At 51.2% G+C, this 19,532-nt stretch overlaps 1 protein-coding gene across 5 annotated transcripts in view; it reads left to right on the top strand.

Moving 5' to 3' along the window:
* ZDHHC3 (zDHHC palmitoyltransferase 3) overlaps positions 1-19,532 on the top strand; it is a 58,990-nt gene that overhangs the window by 27,530 nt on the left and 11,928 nt on the right. For 3 of the 5 annotated variants that reach the window (XM_079933306.1, XM_079933307.1, XM_079933305.1), the window contains exons 4-6: positions 6,848-6,944; positions 7,607-7,688; positions 11,588-11,718. In XM_079933306.1, the coding sequence (XP_079789432.1) occupies positions 6,848-6,944; positions 7,607-7,688; positions 11,588-11,718 (310 nt within the window). Of the gene's footprint in view, positions 1-6,847; positions 6,945-7,606; positions 7,689-7,796; positions 7,893-11,587; positions 11,719-14,182; positions 19,425-19,532 lie in introns of those variants that run through there. The other 2 variants (XM_079933309.1, XM_079933308.1) reach the window with 2 other exon arrangements.

Genomic DNA, 19,532 nt, shown 5'->3' with positions numbered 1-19,532 from the left:
CTGGGCTCCCCTCCTCACCCCCTGCGCCCCCGCCCTCGCCCTCCTTCCACGGGTGCCATCAGCAACAGGACTTCTGAACGTGCCCTGCTCTGGGCATGGAGTGACCACATTGACTCTCCATCCCCACCTGCACAGGAGGGCAAGGGTGGGAAAGGGTGTTTGGTTCGGGCTCAGGACACTAGGCTTCGCCACACTTGCCAGGGGGCCCTGCCCAGGCCCTTGCTTGTCTCCACCCTTGTCTCCAAATCTGTGAAATGGAGGGGAGTCCTGCTCTTCCTGCCGCACAGCTTTATTACTTTATTAAGGGCACGTGAGACAGAGCTTTAGGAAATCATTCTGTGAATGTCTAGCCCCTGACACATTTAAGGGGCAGGTGCAATTTCACTTAAATTTTATAGGGAAATGAGGGGGTTGTCCTTGAAAGAAAAGAAAGACTTTTCTTTAAAACAAAACTTCTAGAGGTCTGACAGTTGTAGAGTTCAGCCAGAAAAGCCATTTCCCTGTTTTATCTGTGGTGGTTTTTCCCTTTTGGTTTTCAGATTTCTTTGTTGTTTTGAGTCTTCTTGACAAAAGAAAACCTCCAGCTAAATATTGCATTTTATCATGACGAGAACTTTAAATGCTAAATTACAGAAATAACGAACCTGTCACTTAGTCCCTTTTTCACACTAGCGTGTGTTCGGGGTGGAGAGGGGCTGTGGAGGAATGAACTGGCTCCTGATGTCAGGAGGTATCGTCGTCCTGAGGCTGTGGAAGCATCTGGGTTTTGTGCGAGGTCCGAGCGGCTGAAAGGTGGCTTTTCTGTGCGGGCCGCACTGCCCACCTTTTGGAGGAGGGCAGTCGGTCTGAACATCCAGATGCCATGGTCAGCTCCCAATACCTGCCGTGTCTCAGGCACCTCAGCCCACCCCGTCTCATCATCGTCATCCCCATGCTCACCCCCAGAGATAGCTCTGCCATAGGCATGACCCTCCCTAGATGAGGAATTAAGGCTCAAGGCGGTTAAGTGGCTGCTCCAGGGTCACACAGCCGGTGACTACGAGAGACAGGATTGGTTCCTGGTGTGTCTGGCTCCGAGTCTGGGGCTCTTTCCACTAGATCTAGTTTGGCATGACTTGTGTAACTTGATATAACCATATGCATATTTTTGTGTATCTTTTTCTGTCTGTCTGAGAGAGCGATCTGGAGACCTCCCCAGCTAGTTGCCACTTCTCAAGGGTGAGGGCCAAGGAGCTTGGGCAGGGACCATGGGAACTGCCATCTCCTGTGGGGTTTTCTGTGTCTGGGTCATCTTGTTTCTGAAATCTGTATTAGAAACTAATTCAATGCTTTCTTCTTGTGCCTGAGATGGAGGCATCAGTCTAGCCTTTTCCTACCACCCCGAGGCTCGGGAACCCAGCTCTTCTCATCCCCTGGGTGATGTGATTCCTCCAGGCACATTCCTCCAGTGTGGTGGAGCGGGCTGCTGCCTTGAAGTTGGAGAGGTCAGCATTGGAAAGGCAGCGCTGTCCCTGCCACACTGGGGACTGTGGGCCAGGCACCACATCTCTCAGAGCCTCAGCTTTCTCCTTTGTAAAATGAGTTGTTCCTCCTTAGCTTGTGAGGATTAAGTATGAATATCTATCTGTTAATGGAGGAATGTGTGAGCATTGGGGATGTGCTGGGTTTACATAGGCTGGACCAGAAACAGGGAAGTGTGAACTTTATAGAAAGAACTTGGGTGACCACAGTGGTTCTTTTCTCTTTCGTCCCTGAGCCCTTGGCAGCCTCCACCGCCTGGCATTTTCCTCACTGCCTCCTCCTCACCTCTCTCCCCAGGATGATCCAAGGGAGGTATTCTTGAGTGCTAATAAACAAATCAGCTTGAGCAAAACAAGAGCTGCTGATTCAGATGAACTTGAGTGAGGATGCCTGTGCATAGCCTGTTCCTGTGTCAGGAAATGTATGCTGACACCTGCTCCTTTGTGGTGGCTTGTGGTGGCCCAGGCCATCTGGGGACCCATGGTTTTGGATAAGCAGAATCCCCAGCACACCAAACAGAGCTGGGTTTGTGACTGGGTGAGCCAAGGGGCCTGCTGCCCTGCTAGAGAAAGTTGGTGTCAGTCTTCCTGCTCAGGTGAAGGGGCATGTGTCTGTGCCCAGCTCTCTGCTTCCTCTCCTCCCAGTAGTGTCATGGAATTTAAAACTCTTTTCCCTGAGCTCTGATGGGTACCACAAATATTCCCTGATCTTGCACCTGTAGGTGTTCCTTCCAGCCTGGTGATACGTGGCTGGGTCTTCCTTCCAAGCAGGCTCCTTTCATCCTGGCGTTGAGGATCATGGAAGCCTGTGGAAATCCTTGGGGTGGGTGGGTCATGCTAACGGGGACAGCCAAGGTGTTAGGCTTATGTGTTAGGTTCTTCTTGCACAGGCGGTGGAGACCTCTGACCTTGGCAAAGCCTCACACCCCTCCCCACCTCCCAACAAACACACACACACTGAGATGAGACAGTTGGGGACTGCTTAGGGCCCCTGCCAGCTTGTTTATCAGTTACTGATAAATTTATATTGCACTAGCATTGGTTTTAAAGCATTTTACACACATCATCTCTAACCCTGAGAGAGCAGGGCTAGTTCTACAGAGGGTGGTTTGGAGAAGCTAAGTTTCTTTGCCCAGAGCCCAAAGTGGTGATCTGAGAGATGTGTTCTTTCCACTGGCCTTACCCTGTTTGGGTACTGCCTTACCCCACATTGTCTGAGCTGGGGTCAGGATGTTATAGATGCCTTTTTTGCTTATAATTTTAATCATAGTGAATGAGGTGTGAGATGAAAACCTATATGGGGAGCATGGTCCCCTTGGTACCTCCTTGCTATGATTTTTTCTCTTCATCTATTGTGGCATCCCAGCCTGAGGTGGTGGAGCCCAGTTCCCCATCTATAGTGTCAGAGCCTTCACTCCTCCAGCCTTTGCTAAGCGGGGCCCCAGGCTTGGCTGTGGACTGTAGTGGTGGATGGGACATGGCCCTGACCCAGGGGCCTCCTGCCCAGGTAGGGCAGATGCACTTGTCTGCCGTGATACAGTTTGGTGGGTGCCGCTGTAGGGAGAGTCACAGGGCCATCACTTAGGGTGGGCAGGAGGACCTCAGCCTGCTCCTTGGGGGCTGAGTGCCAAGGAAGGGCTCTTGTACCTCCCTGGAGAGGGAGCATGAGCCCCAGGGAACCTGAATACACACGATCCGGTGAGCTTGTTGGGCTCTTCCAAGCTTGCGAAGGAAGTGCTCTGGGGACTGAAAATGGTAGGGAACCTGGAGGAAAAGGAGAGAAGCATCCTCCCTCTTGTAAAACCAGGATTTAAAAAGGCGGGGGCCGGGGGGCAGACTTCCTTGGTGGTGCAGTGTTTAAGAATCCTCCTGCCAATGCAGGGGACATGGGTTCAAGCCCTAGTCCGGGAAGATTCCACATGCTGCGGAGCAGCTAAGCCCATGCGCCACAACTGCTGACCCTGTGCTCTAGAGCCCGCGAGCCACAACTACTGAGCCTGTGTGCCACAACTACTGAAGCCTGCATGCTCTAGGGCTCACGTGCCGCAACTACTGAAGCCCACGTGCCACAACTACTGAAGCCCACGCACCTAGAGTCTGTGATCTGCAACAAGAGAAGCCACCGCAATGAGAAGCCCGCACGCCGCAGCAAAGAATAGCCCCTACTTGCCGCAACTAGAGAAAGCCCGCGCACAGCCAAAAATAAATTAAAAAAACAAACCAACAAAAAAAAACGGGAGGGGCCTGGGAAACCCTGAAGGTAGGAACACCCCAAATACCTCCATTGAGGACATTTGGTCTTTTTAGCAGCTGCCATTGAATGCTTAGGACATGTCTGTGTCCACAGCGTCTCGCACAGGAGACACTGGAGTTGGTACAAGAGAGGAGTGCAGGCAGGAGCCCCAGGGAAGGTGGATTTCGCCAGGAGGCAAGAGTGGAGAAAGGGCCCTCTGGGAGCCTTCCCTGGTTGCTGTGCTTGAGCTGCCCTGCTGTGTCTGGGGAGGGGACACCAGTGAGCCCACTGTGCTGTGGGGACTGGGAAGAAGACTGACTCTGAGGTGCCTGATTCCCAGTGGGGTGTCAGTGGTTGTGGAAGGCTCACATTTTTTCGTCCTCCCCCTGAGGGCTGGTGCCTGAGATGAAATAGCCAGGCAGGTGTGGGCAGTCACCCCCGGGGCCTGGAGCACCCTTCACTTGGCCCACTGAGGGACCAGGCCTTGCCCTTGGTGCTCTCCAGGCCCCAGCCCCAGAGCCATTCAGGCTGGGTGTTTTGTGAGCCGTGGGTCAGTTAGCCTCTAAACAGCGCCTCCAGCCACATACATGGATGGACCTCCACCACCCACGTGCACTACCACCTGCCCCAGGAGCCCGCTTCTGAACAACTCTGTAAGCCGGAGGGAGAGGCGCCATCTTGGCATTTCCTGTCTTTGCAAATAGGAAACTCAGAGACCAACACTCTGGACAACTTTTGCAGCTCTCAGTGGGCTGTACTCCTGCCTACTTCTAGAAGGATGAGTAGTGTTCTAATTTGGCTGCCCAGTGAAACTTAGCCCATTGTGAAACCCAGCTTCCCAGGGTTCACACCTGGCCTCTTCAGAGAGGCTGGGAGGGGAGAGCAAAGGACAGATTTGCTTAATCTCTTAGACAGCTTTCAGAGGACGTCAGGCCATTTGGCACCTCTCTGCTGCTGAGCAAACACTGCCTCAGAGCACCCACCTGAAACCCCTTTTACAAAGAAGTACAAGTGGAAGAAAAACTGCTCAAGAGTCCAGAGCAGGGAGGTGGTTACCCTCAGGAGCTCCCCAGAGAGGGAGGGGATTAAGAAACCCCAGAGCTGAGGAAGGACATACAAGACATGGGCTACGGGGGTGGTTCCATGGTGGGAATGTGTTGGCTGAGGCCCAGAATGCAGGGAGCTTTACTGCCTACTTGTCTGTACTTTCAAGATTGTACACTGGGAACAAGTGTTACCTGTTCTTTCATTCATTCATTCAAATCGATAACATACAGAGAGAGAGAGAGAGAGAGAGAGAGAGAGAGATTGATTGATCAAGTAATGGAGTTGCTGGTACCTGGCTTTCTCTTTATTGCCCTCCATGCCCCTTTCATGCGTCCTTTTCTTACCCCGCCTTTCTGGCTCCCAAGGAGATTTCTGGAGCTGGTTCAGCATCTCTGAAATGTGCCCATTCCCCATATGCCTGTGTTATCATGACCCCTTGAAGCTGTGGGAAGAACAAGGGTGGAGACCAGAATGACCCCACCACTCGTCTGAGCCAGCATCTGTTCTCACTTTCTCTTATAACGGTACTCACGTCCTGTGGGGGGCAGGGGGGGACCCAGGTCTGCCTTGCCACCAGAGCTCATGCCATGCTTAGAAAAGCCCACGCCTCCCCCTTGGGGTGCAGGTGAGCCCTCCTTCAGAGTGGTCTGTGCTTCCCGGTCTGCGGTCTGGGAACAGCTCGCCTCCATGCCCAGAACAGCTCCTTCTGCGCCATCCCTGCCCTCTCTGTGGGTCAGCCAGAGCTCAGCGAGCACTGTGTGTGAGCACGAGGCAGCCTTCTCTTCAGCAGGCCCCTGAGCCAACCCTTCCCCCAGAGTCCACCCACCATAGCCCACCTTAGTAAGAACCTGAGATAAAGTTGGTTATGGAAACTACTAGAAAGAAAAGCTGGTGTAAACTAAGGGACTGTCAAAAATATATATAATTCTATTATTTCCAAGCTTGTATTTATAGTATTTCAAACTGTTTTGAACAAATACTGCCCCCAAGGTAAATGTTAGGGAGCCTATTTTAATGAATTGAGAATGAAACAGTTTTTTTTTTTTTTTTTTTGGTATGCGGGCCTCTCACTGTTGTGGCCTCTCCCGTTGCGGAGCACAGGCTCAGCGGCCATGGCTCACAGGCCCAGCCGCTCCGCGGCATGTGGGATCTTCCCGGACCGGGGCACAAACCCGTGTCCCCTGCATCGGCAGGCGGACTCTCAACCACTGCACCACCAGGGAAGCCCCAAGAAACAATTTTTAATGAGCCCATCTATTGGCAAATTGGTCTTCCTGAACTTGAGCTTTGGGAGTAGTTGCTTTTGAGGTCCCATTAGCCTTGTGCTCTTGTTTCAGATTCTTGTATGGTCCAAAAAGGGGTGGGGAAGGTATTTGCTATCAAATAACAAAGCTTCAAACAATCTCAGTCCAAAAATTATCCCAGTAACAAGTTAGTAATTTGCAAATTAGTGGGATTTCTGATCAACACTTAAGCTCAAATGACTTTTCTGCTGTTTTGGGCTAAGTGGATATTATCTTAGAGCTGCAAGGTCCTTAGAGGGGGACTTCCTGCCGCCATGTGACGCACTGCTTGTGACCCCACTCTGAACTCTTCTAGCGCTCTCTCTCGTCAGCCGCACCCTGGGAGGTTCCCTGGTCAGGTTTTTGGTCTTTGGGGGGAAATTAGGAGCAGCTGTATCCCGTCTCATCCTGTCAAGTTTTTGAAAGTGCTACTTCTTTCTGTCCTCTCAGTAAACCACATTTTCAGCCCACTGTTACCTCAGGAGAGCAGTCTCTTTCTCAGCCATGTCGTTCCAGCCTGTTTTTATGTGAAACAAGATAAGGGGCCTTGGAGGTGGATAACTGTCCCCTTGTTTGGAATGATTGTGACCCTGGAGGTCCTGGCCCTGCCTTCCAAGCCCCTTGCAACACACATGCAGCAAAACATTGGGTGGCGCCCTAGAGGCCACTTGCCAGGAGTGGTGCAGGAGCATGGGTTTTGAGTCCCCTCGACCCTCCCGCCTCCGTGAGGACCCCCCTAAAGATCTGCCTTGCGGCTCTTTCAGTGTTTGTAAGCGGTGCATTCGGAAGATGGACCACCACTGTCCCTGGGTCAATAACTGTGTTGGCGAGAACAACCAGAAGTACTTCGTCCTGTTTACAGTAAGTCAGCTTCCGAATTCTGCCCCACCCTCTGTGAAGCAATGGAGAGCTCTGTTCCTTCGAATTGTCAGCACTCACAGTGTTCTTTGCTGCTGTTCAGAATAGTGCCTGGCCACGCAGACCTCCGCCTTTCTGCCAGAGCTCTCCTTGGTTCAACAAGTGCCCGTTCCTGTGCCCTTCACTTGAGCATCTAGAAAATTGACTCAAGTTGATTAGCTATAAGCAAGGGCCGTGTTCTGGGCCTCTATGCCTGGTGTCCGACCTAAGTAGCTAAAGAAGGCGACAACCCTCCCTTAGCTGCAGGTAGGCGGAGTGTATCTAGCCTGAGGGCTGGAGGGGCCAATGGCAGTCAGCGCCCTGACCTTTCAAGTGAGGAGCAACAGCCAGCCTGGAGCCCCCAGGGCAGCCCAGGTCACACCTGGTGACACGTGCTTGTTTCTGTTCTTGTCCCACACGCTACCAGTGAATGGCCGCTCACCTCAGACCCAGGGCTGGGGGCGGGGGACCAGTGGAGAAATCACCAGGTGCCTCTCTGGCCCCCCTCCTGCTCAGCCCTCAGCCTAAGTGTTCCTGAATGGGAGGTTCCGAGCACCCCGTCCCGGGAGCCTTCATGGCCAGAAGGTTCTCACAACAATGGCCTCTGCACTGCTTTCCTGTTTCAGATGTACATAGCTCTCATTTCCTTGCACGCCCTCATCATGGTGGGATTCCACTTCCTGCATTGCTTTGAAGAAGACTGGACAAGTGAGTATGTGCCAGGGCTTCCCTCCTTGCTGCAGGGGGACGCATGACCCAAGCAGGGTGGGCTCTTTGTTTCCGTCTTGGTACCAGGGGCCAACCTCATTTTATTAGATCTCCTGCAAGCCCATGGACCTATCAGGGAAGAAACAGCAGAGGCCCAAATATCTCTTCATGAAAAAAAGCAGCCCCTTAAAGTCAGTTCTACAGGTAATGTAGTGAGTTGGACAGACCCTCTAGCCTGAGTGAGCCCAGGGAAAATGCAGGCCCCCAGCAGGGCGGTGCATTCCCTGGAGTGGAGCTGTGCCTGCAGAGAGAGCTTTTGCTTCCATGTCTTTAAGTGAGGAGCTTTAATTGAAGGTCATTTTATTCCAACCTTGCAGAAATCCATTTTTAACTTTCTGGCTAGGACATGGACGGTTTTCGTTAATCTTGTGTGTGTGTGTGTGTGTGTGTGTGTGTGTGTGTGTGTGTGTGTGTGATGGTTGTTTTTTTTAACTGCTTAATCACCAATTTACGTTAAGATTGTAGACAAATTCTTCCTGCTTTTGAAGTATCTCATTTAAATGTGCAAATGCGGGCTTCCCTGGTGGCGCAGTGGTTGAGAGGCCGCCTGCTGATGCAGGGGATGCGGGTTCGTGCCCCGGTCTCCGCCCGTGAGCCATGGCTGCTGAGCCTGCGCGTCCGGAGCCTGTGCTCCGCAACGGGAGAGGCCACAACAGTGAGAGGCCCGCGTACCGCAAAAAAAAAAAAAAAAAAAGTGCAAATGCTGAGGAAGGAACTCCAACCACAAGATTGCATAAATCCTGAGGGAAAAATATAGATGCTGAAAAAATAAATAAAATTTAAATTTTTTTAAAGAAGAATAAAAATAAGTTATAAGAAAACAATTTTTAGTACAGTAGTCCCACCTTATCTGCAGGGGATATGTTCCAAGACCCCCAGTGGAATGCCTGAAACCTCAGATAGTACAGAACCCTATATATACCATGTTTTTTCCTATACATACATACCTATGATGAAGTTTAATTTATAAATTAGGCACAGTAAGAAAGTATCTGAATTGCCAGCATCACTGCTCTTGCATTTTGGGGCCATTATTAAGTAGAATAAGGGTTACTTGAACACAAGCACTGTGATACCACAGTAGTTGATTTGGTAACCGAGGTAGTAGGTAGCATATGCAGCATGGATATGCTGGACAAAGCGATGGTTCACGTTCCAGGTGGACAGAGCAAGATGGCGTGAGATTTCATCGTGCTACTCAGAACAGTTTGTACTTTAAAACCTATGGATTGTTTATTTCTGGAATTTTCCGTTTAATATTTTTGCACTGAGGTTGACTACAGGTAAATGAAACTGCAGAAAGCAAAACCAAGGATAAGGGGAAGACTACTACAGATACTGGAGGAATTAAGAGAGGCCACCTGCTGGGCTCCATCTTTCACACATACATCTGTGAGACACATCTTGAGCAGAAACATCATATTTTCATTCTTTTTCCATTGATTGGTTCCCCCCTTCATTTCATCATTTTTTAGGAGTTTTGCTCTTCCTGCACATACTGACTTCTTAAGCTTTTTCTTGCTATTATTTCCCCCAGAACTTGTGAGGCTGTGAAAAGGACAGTATCTTTAGCTCCCAACCAGATATTGAGGCTTTCCCTGCCTCTGTAGTTTGCATCTGCCCCCCTTCTACAGTAAGTCCGCTATATACGAACAGGTTCCGTTCTGAGAGTGCGTTCATAAGTCCAATTTGTTCGTAAAGTCCAACAACGTTAGCCTAGGTACCCAACTAACATAATCCAACTAACGTAATTGGACATGCAAACACACGTTCACATCTTTGAAAGTTCGCAACTTGAAGGTTTGTATGTAGGGGACTTAGTGTATCTCCCCGGTCCTGCCCCCATCTCTGCCTGGCTTGACCTCATCTAGGGGAAGAGAAATCCCGTGGGTATTAGTCACCTCAGGCTGCCATAACAAGATACCATAGACTGGGAGGCTAAAACATTTATTCCTCACAGTCTGGGAGGCTGGAAAGTCCAAGATCACGGTACCAACCAATTCCATTCCTGGTGAGGACCCTTTTCCTGGCTTGCAGACGGCCCTCTCCTCTTGTGTCCTCACATGGCAGAGAGAGAAAAGCAAGCTCTCTGGTGTCTCTTTTCATAAGAGAACTAATCCTATCACGAGGGCCCTACCCTCATGACCTCTTCCAACCCTCATTACCTCCCAAGGGCCCTGGCTCCAAATAATATCACTTTGGGGGTTAGGGCTTTGGCATGTGAATTTCAGGGGGTGGTTTACAATTTAGTCCATAACACCATGTCTCCCCATTTTCGTGACTGCCACAGTTCCAGCCCAAGCTAGAGAGGGGAAGGTCAGGATGTTAGTGAGAGTTCATAGTCAGGAGTTGGTACAGGATCCATGCCCACCCTGTCTGCCTTGTCCTGCCCACCACCCTGACCAGCCCAGAAGCCAGGCAGGTACCTGCCCCAGCTGTGGCCACCCAGGGCCAGCCCGTCAGGCTGCTGGGCCACCCTAACCACACCCTGCCCAGCAAGGAACCAAGAAGGGAAGTCATGTGGAGGTGTTAAGTTCTGAGGAAGATGTGGGGAGATACGGCATTTAGACAAGATGCTCTCACCCTGCCACCCATTCAGTGCTGGTGTGTCTCTAAGCTCATTCCAGATTTATGTCCTTTTCCTCTCCTGACATTCCTGTGAGGGAGCTAGCAGGGCAGCTTGGAGGGGGCACTTACTCCCTGAATTCCCAAAGCCCAGTGAAGCCCAGCTCTGCCCTGCAGGACCAGACCCCTTCTGTCAGGAAAACAGGCCAGAGCACTGGAAGAGCCAGAAACATGGGCCACGGCCCGGGTGTGACAGGCCTGGCAGCTGTTGGCAAGGGCAGGAGTCCTTGGGTAGTGAGTGCCAACCAAGGGGCCTGGACCAGTGCCACAAGTGGGGCCCCTGTCTCCCAAGGTGGTCCAGGGCTCTCCTGAGAAGCTGCCTTGATGGTGAAGAGCCAGAGAAGGGGTCTTCTGCCTGCTCACCCCCCACCAGCTCCCTCAGCACCTCTGCTTTTCAGTGGGCTGGGTTTCTGACTGAGACACTACTCAGACAAAGGATTCTGCTGCCTAAAACAAAACCACACATCTGGTCAAACCTCACTGCTCTACAGTGGAGGGAGTAGAGGCCTGGAGAGGGACAAGGACTTGCCTCGGGTCACACCCAGGTCAGGGTGAGGTCGTAGTAGGGGCCAGGGGAGTGAAAGTGTCTGCTCTGGGCCAGGTGGCTCTTCTGTCAGCTCCCCAGCTTCAGGACAGACTGTCTCAGGGACGCAGATGCTCCTGAGAGCGGGCCTTCCCCGTGGGGCTTACTGGGTCAGGCCAAGCCCCAGCACTTAGACTGGCCCCTGCCGAGCTGTAGCTCCCACAGCCACTGAGTGATCCTCCAGACCTGGATTTTCCTCTCACCCGTGAGCAGATAGAGGCACAGGAATGCCCAGAAAACCCACGGCCAAACCAGGCCTGGACTGAGGCCCCTCCACCTGTGCAACCTGCATTTTGCTCTCTGAGGAGAGGAAGGTCTCCCTGTGGTGTCATCCGGCCTTCGTGCCTCAGCTCTGAGTCCTTCTGGTCCTTCCAGACTGTGCTGGGTACTGTGCTTGGCACCAGGATGCAGACACCCGTGCTGTCCAGGAAGAGGGACGGAGAGCAGGGAGTGGTGTGTGTGAGGGAGGGGAAGCCGGCAAGGTCCAGCCTGCTGAGGAGGGCTTTCCTGAGGGAGAGCTGGTGCAGCCAGGTGTGGGAGAGGACGGCCCCTGCCATGGCCTCGAAGCCAGAGAGGAGCCCTGGGGGTGGCGAGGGGCAGCCCTGAGCCCCACGTGTCCCTTCTCTTTCAGAGTGCAGCTCCTTCTCGCCACCCACCACAGTGATCCTCCTCATCCTCCTGTGCTTCGAGGGGCTGCTCTTCCTCATTTTCACATCAGTCATGTTTGGGACCCAGGTACACTCCATCTGCACGGATGAGACGGTAAGCAAGTGGGCAGCCTGCTCACCATCTGCCTCCACAGCTGGGGTGGGGGGAGGGCTGCTTGCAGGCCAGACCTGGGAGCCCAGCGGCCAGGCCCTGGGTGTGCAGGGCACATTCCTCCATTTGCAGTGACTCGGGATCTTCTTCCTCCCCACTTGGGACTGGCACTCACATCACACCAGGAATGGGGCCCCGCAGCCTCGGCAAAGGGTTCCCTTTTGTTACGAGCCCTTCCACCTTCCCGTGATGGTTCTGTCTTATACACGGCTCTGGGTCGGGCATTCTGCTAGGCACTGGGATGCCCTTCCCATCCAGTGGCCACAGGCTTGGAGACAGGTGGTGGACAAAGGCCACCCTGACCCAGGTGGCACAGACAGGGTCGGCTTCCCAGAGAAGGTGCCTTCACGAACAGGTCCTGAGGATGGAGTCAGGAGACAGCTCAGCTTGAGCCCCCAGAGCAGTGGGCAGCAAGACCCGGCTCTGGTCCTCATCTGCTGCCTTCTACCTGCCCCCACCTTCCGCCCTGCTCACAGCTCCTTCTCTGGGAGCTTTGAAGCTGCTGGCCCAGCCAAGCTGGAGCCCATACCCCTGGTGCCACTGCCACTACCTCTCAACCTTCCTAAGGTGTCCAGAAGCCTCCAGGTGGTCAGTCCGTGGCTGTGATGTGGGCATTTCTTCCCTGTTTGGGTTTGGGGTCTGGGTAAGGGGCCCCAGGAGGAAGGGCAGCCCTTAGCTCTGGGGTGAGGTCATGAGTTCCTCCTGGCTTCCCAAAGTCCCCTTCAGGTAGCAGCTCTCAACAATCGTCTAGGGTTCTTTGGGGGAACTTCGGCCGATTGGGTAGTCAGCCTTAGATGGAGGCTCGTAGGAAGACTCAGTTGTTGCTGCTGCTGCTGAGGCCCCATTCCTGTGGGTGTGGAAATTCAGCATGTGGAGAAGGACGATGCTGCCGGCTGCCAAGGCACCACCATTTGGATCTGCGGCAATTCCCCATGGTTTAGAAGGTTGGGTGCCTCTCAGCACCTTTTTTCTTTTATAAGCATTCATATCATTATAAAAGAGTGTCTGTAAAAATAGTAGCCAGTGGTGTAGATCCAGCTGTGTATCCATGCAGTAAATGTGACAAACTTCTCTGCGTAAGACCTGCAGGGAACCCAGAGGTGACTATCTGGCCCTACCCGCTGTTGGGACACCCCGCCAGGCCACACAAGCCATGGTCTGGGGGAGCTAGAAGGAAAACTCTCATGGCCCTGGTCCTAGTTGTTCTTCCCCCTCAAGGGTATTCCTAAAGGGAGTCACATTGAAAGGAAAGGAGAAAGAAGCCAAGGACCTGCAGCTCATGGGAAGGGGCATCTTGCCCTTGGCCTCTATTGTCCCAAGGCCCTAGGCTGTGAACCTAGGTGTCGGACCCAGACACCTGTTTGGGATGCATAGGAGAGCCAGGAGGGCCCATGACCTCCCACCGCCCAGACTCAGACTGGGCTGTCCCCTCAGGCCCCACCCTTGCGCCTCTACCTCACAGAGACCACAGCAGACAGGCCCCTGGCCAGGCTCCTGCCAGGCTGCTTCTCCCCTGTCCTCCGGCCCCACCCGCTGACCAGCTCCTTCAGGAGAAGGGAAAAGGGAGGGATCAGCCTGCTCCCCCAGGCCACATTTTTCTTGCGAGACTTGGCCAGGGGGTCGTGCGGGCTCTGTGACAACTGCTGAGGTGGCCTTGGGTCACACTTCTCCCCAAAGGAGCACAGGAAGGCCTTTGCCGGGGCTGAGGCTGAGGCTGAGCGGTCTGTCCGTGCGGCCCTTCTAACCTATACTAATCCCTCTCCTTCCTCCTCTGTAGTGACCTCTCCCTCCTGTTCCACCTCCTCCACTGTGCCTCGCCAGTCCTGCTAAGCAGGGCGCTCCTTGGCCTCCCAGGCTGGGGGGCGTAACAGCACCAGAGCTGGTCCTTTGACTTGGTTCTTTTTTTTGTCTGCAAAGTGGTCATAGTAGCTTCAGACTTACCATGAACCGTTCCCAAATTAATGGCCGTCCTTGGCTATCGAGATCTCAAACTCCCCACCAGCTGAGGCTTCCTGCGCCCCAGCCTTCACAGTGCTCCCGCACACACAGCTCAGAACCAGGCCTGAAGCGCCTCTGCAGACCCAGCAAGGACTCACTTAACAAAACACTGGATTGCACAACTAGGAACAGTGGCTTAGGGGCCTGCTGACTTTGCTCATTTGTCCCTTCCTTCCTGGAGGGACTTATACATGTGTGCCTATATGCCCACCCCCCCAAAAAAAATTATGATTTTTTTCTTTAGCACTTTTTATGAGAGAAAGAGAAGAAAAATGTACTATGTAGATGAGCTTCATGGCTTTAAAATAAGGAAGCATTTACTCCATTCACCTCAAGCTAATGGATATCTCTCCCCCAAAACCACAGCAGTAAAGTGCTTGACTGAAAGTATGATTGTTCTTGTTTTCAGGGAATAGAACAATTGAAAAAGGAAGAGAGAAGATGGGCTAAAAAAACAAAATGGATGAACATGAAAGCCGTTTTTGGCCACCCCTTTTCTCTAGGCTGGGCCAGCCCCTTTGCCACGCCAGACCAAGGGAAGGCAGACCCGTACCAGTATGTGGTCTGAAGGACCCCTGACCAGCATTGCCACTCAGACACAAACCACATCCCAGCACTACCATCCAATCCGTTCTCATGAACGTTTAAACCGAAAAAGCAAAACAAGTCTAAAACATTTTTTTTAATGTCTCAAGTAAAATGGCTGAACATTGCAGAGAAAAAAAAATGTCCCCATGTTTTATTTTTAAAAGATCATCCTTTCTATTTTTTTGGTGACCGAAGCTGCTTTTCTTTTTTCCTTTTTAAAATCACTTCTCTGATCTCTGGTTTCCTCTCTGCTGTCTGTCTGGCATGACTAATGTGGAGGGCGCTGTCTCCAGGCCATGCCCCCTTGTACTAACTGAGTCGTGACACTTGTGCGTGGATGGACCGGCCCGGACACCTGTTTGGGACGCATAGGAGAGCCAGGAGGGCCCATGACCTCCCACTGCCCAGGAGGCAGTGGCGAGCGCCCAAATGGGAGTTAAAACCTCACCGAAGATGGATGCTTACTCCTTGTGACCTGAGAGGGCCAGGATCAGGGATGGAGCCCTTAAAAGGGTCCTTGACACAGTGGCCTCATCCCCCATGTGAACACGATTCGCCTCCTAATTCACAAAATCAGTTTCCTGCCTTGTACGTTATGGGCTCTGGGTGTGTAGAATGACTTGTGGGGTGGGGGATGGAGATGAAAGGGGTCTTATTTGTATTCTGAATCACCAGTTATATTCCAACTATGATTATTTGGAAGAATGTGAAGAAGTTTTTCCGGTTCAAAATGCCTTATACAATCAAAGGAAGAAGAAAATGACCCAGCTTCAGGCGAACTACATTTCCCTCAATAACGTTTGCTTCTTCTCTGACCTCCCCACCTCCCTCCCTCTCCTAGCGAGGTGTCGGTTAAGCAGTGTTACTGCCAAGTGAAACAGCCTCAGCTCCACCGTCAACCCCTTCTTCCTCATTTTGTAAATCCCTGCAGTGGGTTTACTTTCTGACATTTTAGACCCATAAATGTGCACATACCCATGTCTTGTCTGTATTTTAACCTGGGAGACCATTATCCTGCGTGGGCTGACCGTGATGCAAGGGCAACATTACAGCCAAACATTTTAAAGTTGAGAGATGGCCATCCATCCACTGGAATCGGCAGACACACCTAAGCCTGTGGCGCTGAAACTGACTAGCTTTTCTTTCCATTTGCATACTTGTGTGTTGAGTCTCATTTGAAGGAGGAAGGGCCTGAAGACAGTGGCGGGAGGTGAGGGGACAGGGAGTACGCATCAAATGCAGAGGTCGCAAATCCGAATACCATCTCAACATGGATTTGGTTTTTTAAGCGATCACCACAAACCTTTTTTTATCTTTTGCTTGGGGTGGGTTTGGGGTGAGGTTTATTAAATCAGCCCTGGGTGAGGAGAGACTTCATCTAGCTATGTGATCTTTCAGAAAAGTAAGTGGAACATGCTGCCTCTTTTCAATTCTGTCAGTGCTTCCACATGGAAACAAAACGCAATAAAATTTTTCCAAAACCTGTTCTGGCTGAGCTCCCATCTCTCACAGTGTTACCCCTCAGGGAGAGCCGATTGTCCAGTCAACGTGAGTGTGCTGTGTTTGGGCATTTCTTTCATTGCTTTTAAAGGACATGTATGCATGCTTCCTCTCTTGAATGAGGTTTCTATTGTGTTGCCGCTAAAGGACGTTTACAGCCCCATCTTGGACAAGGTGCCCCCACCGGGCCTCTCTCCTCTGGCTCTTTCTGCTGCCTGGGTCCCTTCTCTTATGCTTGTGGGCTCCCAGTTGCTACAGAAAAACTCATCAGGTCTGTGGAGTTTGCTTCTAGGGTTGGGCCTGGGAGAGAGACCCATTTTCTTCTGCCCACCCAGCAGAAGGCAAAGTCAAGCCAGAGGAAATCACTGGAAGCTTCCACACACGCCCTGGGACATCGCTTTGAGGAGCTCTTCACCATGCCTCGGATGTTTAACCAAGGAACCCTGTGACCTTTCCTAAGGCAATTAACTTCGACCTGCCTCTGCTGTGCTATTTACGCCATGGTCAAGGCTGTGATATGGGCTTTTTTTTTTAGTGCTGCTTTTAAATCTCCTTTATAGCATTTGTTTCCCATGTGCTTTCAGAAGAGAGAGTAGGACTCAGGGAATATTTTTAAGTATTTGGATGCCTCAAAATACCCCATCTTCAAGGGCATTTTTTAAAGTGACCCAAGTTGGTTCTTCCTCCCATGGAATTTCTAAGGAATACAGTAGATAGTGCTGAAGATGTATTGAATTTTTTTCAAATCCTAAAAATAGAAACTCATCATTTATACCTAAGCATACCACGTATATCTTTCCCAGAGGGAAAGTCTCCTTCCGACATCCTGTATGATTTTGTCTGGGTTTTTATGAGCCCTTTGGCTGAAAGAACGAATTTTCCCCAGTTCTCAAGCCAGAGTGAAATGCTATACTCAGAACATAGGAATAGCTCAAAATTCTCTGTGTTCTTCCTATTTCATCTTGTTGAGATGGAGAACGTTTTGCCAGGAGCACAATGACTAAGGAGTGTGGCTGTCTTCTGCAGCATAGTGACAGGAAGAAACAGGCATCCCTGAGCCCTCCTCAGTATTCCCAGACGTCTGATGAAGGAGGACACCTCTACACAAAGGCAGCCCTAGCCTTTTGCTTCGGCACAGGAATCCTGACAGCACTGAATGGTGTGTGCATGGGAAAATGAGACAGTAGTAGCCACAGTCTTTCAGAATGTGGGCTCTTGAGGAGTTGAAAGGAAAAATAAAGAGGAAGGTGACTTGGCCAGTTGGATTAGGTGACTCCTTCCTGCCTGTCAACTTCCTGTTTGTGTTCGTAGCAACCAGACTGACCATGCAAAAGGCTTAGGAGCAAACAAATCTATGCATATTTGCATGGGCTTGGTGACGTCATGCACAAAGTGGATTCGGGTAGAAATGTATGTGCTACGTCTCCTTTTAATCATACCATTTCATCTTTGTAATACTTTTTCCTTGGAAGAACCCAAAGTGAGACATGTTGAGTTACCAGCTTTTAAAATCCAACTTCCTGGGGGCTTCCCTGGCGCAGTGGTTGAGAATCTGCCTGCCAATGCAGGGGACACGGGTTCGAGCCCTGTTCTGGGAAGATCCCACATGCCGCAGAGCAACTAGGCCCATGAGCCACAACTACTGAGCCTGCGCGTCTGGAGCCTGTGCTCCACAAGAGAGGCCGCGACAGTGAGAGGCCCACACACCGCGATGAAGAGTGGCCCCCGCTCGCCGCAACTAGAGAAAGCCCTCACACAGAAATGAAGACCCAACACAGCCATAAATAAATAAATAGATAGATAAATAAATAATCCACCTTCCTGATGAGGTAGGTTAAACAATGTTTATTAAACACTTAACGTGAGGTTGGCATCACACAGAAACCCCAGACTCTGAGAGGCTGGGCTGGGCTCTCCCAACTAGGCCAATGGTTTTTACGTTTTTCTCACTTGAAAACTTGTAGTGCATAAGCCTCCAGGGTGAGCCAGCCAGTAGAAGTGAGGGGTTCCAACCTTAAAGGGGACCTTAGTTGTCAAAGATACGTGAAGAGAAGATTTTACTGGATTCCCTCTTGCGAATCTTCTTGCTGAGGATGTACTGAGGCAGTGCACCTCAAAGTGTGGTCCACAGACCAGCAACATCCTCATCACCTGGGGACTTATTAGAGATGCAGATTCTCAGGCTCCATTCCAGACCTGCTGAATCAGAAACTCTGAGGGGGTGGGGCAGCAGCGATCTGGATTTTCACAGCCCTCCCATTGATGGTGACGCATGTTCAAGTCTGAGGATCCACTTGGGGCTTGCAGGGGTTGCCCAAAGGCCTGCTGATTAAGCGATCCTGTGTGCTGCGGGGCTCAGTGTGGTGCTGGGTGGGCTGTGCCCACTGTGAGCCCCTCTTCCCTCATAACCAGCGGCCTCCCCAGCCAATGAATGCTGAGAAAACAAGGAAAGTATTTGTTAGAAGGAGAGCCAAACTGTTAGTCTGTCCAGCAATCTTTCTCCACATCTTATCTGGCCAGCTGGTTTCTGGAAGAACCATCCCAAAAGGAGACAGAGTGAAGCCAGGGTCCTCCCAGTGGGAGCGGTGGCCAGTGAGTGATTAGAGCCTGGCGCGGCCACGCACATGAACGTCCTGGCCTTTGGTTTCCATCTGTGGACCTCAACACCCATGTGGCTTTTTCTTGTATCTTTTAAATACATATCTGCCTGAGAATCACCTAACAAAGGATAAAGGATTCACAGTGAAACAAAAACAAGCCACTGACGAGTCTACTCTCCCAAACCAAAGACTTCATTCCCCCACCCCGCTTTCTCAAGAAAAAATCGTTAATGACTTGAGCCTCGTGATTACCCTAGCAAAACTGAGTTGAGTCCCAGGGATCCCTCATCTGCGCACACGGGAGCTGATGACGCCGATCCAAGGAATTATGAAAAGCGTTGCAGAATAGGGTTTGCAAAAACCTTCGGGGGGAAGACAACGTGCTCTGACATGGACATAAAGGATGCCCTGAATTTCTGCAGCTGAGGTCATGGGGTGATGGGGCCTTGGGCCCTGGCCTTGGTCTTTGGTTCAAATCCCTGCTCAGCTACTTCCTTCCTGTGTGACCTTAGGCAGTAATTTACTTAAGCCTCAATTTTCTCATCTGTAAAATCAGGGAGATAATCTAAATCACAAAATTGCTGTGAGGATTCAAAGAGAGAAATGAATGTAAATGTTAGGATGGTGTCTGGCACATTGTATGGCTTTAGGGAATGTTAGCTCTGTTGAAGCTGTACTTTCAGACCATGTACACAACTGTTCATGATGTGTGAGATCAGTGTATTGGTTTGCAACAGAATTTTTTTAAAGAAATAAAAAATAATGCATTACACCTTGTAAAATACATATTGTTTCATGAAACTTCCGGGGGGAGTGGGGCGGGTGTGCGCGCGCGCGCTCATATGCAACAGAAGTGTATTTCCTATTGTGGGCTGCACTAAAAAGATGTGAAACCACTGATGAGAGAGTTGTCTGGCCATCTCTGAGGAGGACACATTTGCATAAGCTGCAGCACCTCCGACTTTCTATGTCTGAGATGCAGGGAGCAGGGGGACCTCCTGCTCTTGCTCCGTGGGCCTTAGCTGAGTCCTTACAGAGCATGTGCCTGGGTCTCTACCTGCTGGGGAGCCG

This window comes from Stenella coeruleoalba, assembly GCF_951394435.1.
Source record: "Stenella coeruleoalba genome assembly, chromosome: 10".
Taxonomy (NCBI): domain Eukaryota; kingdom Metazoa; phylum Chordata; class Mammalia; order Artiodactyla; family Delphinidae; genus Stenella; species Stenella coeruleoalba.
Note: the sequence above shows the minus strand (reverse complement) of the source record. Positions and strands in the feature narration are given on the sequence as shown.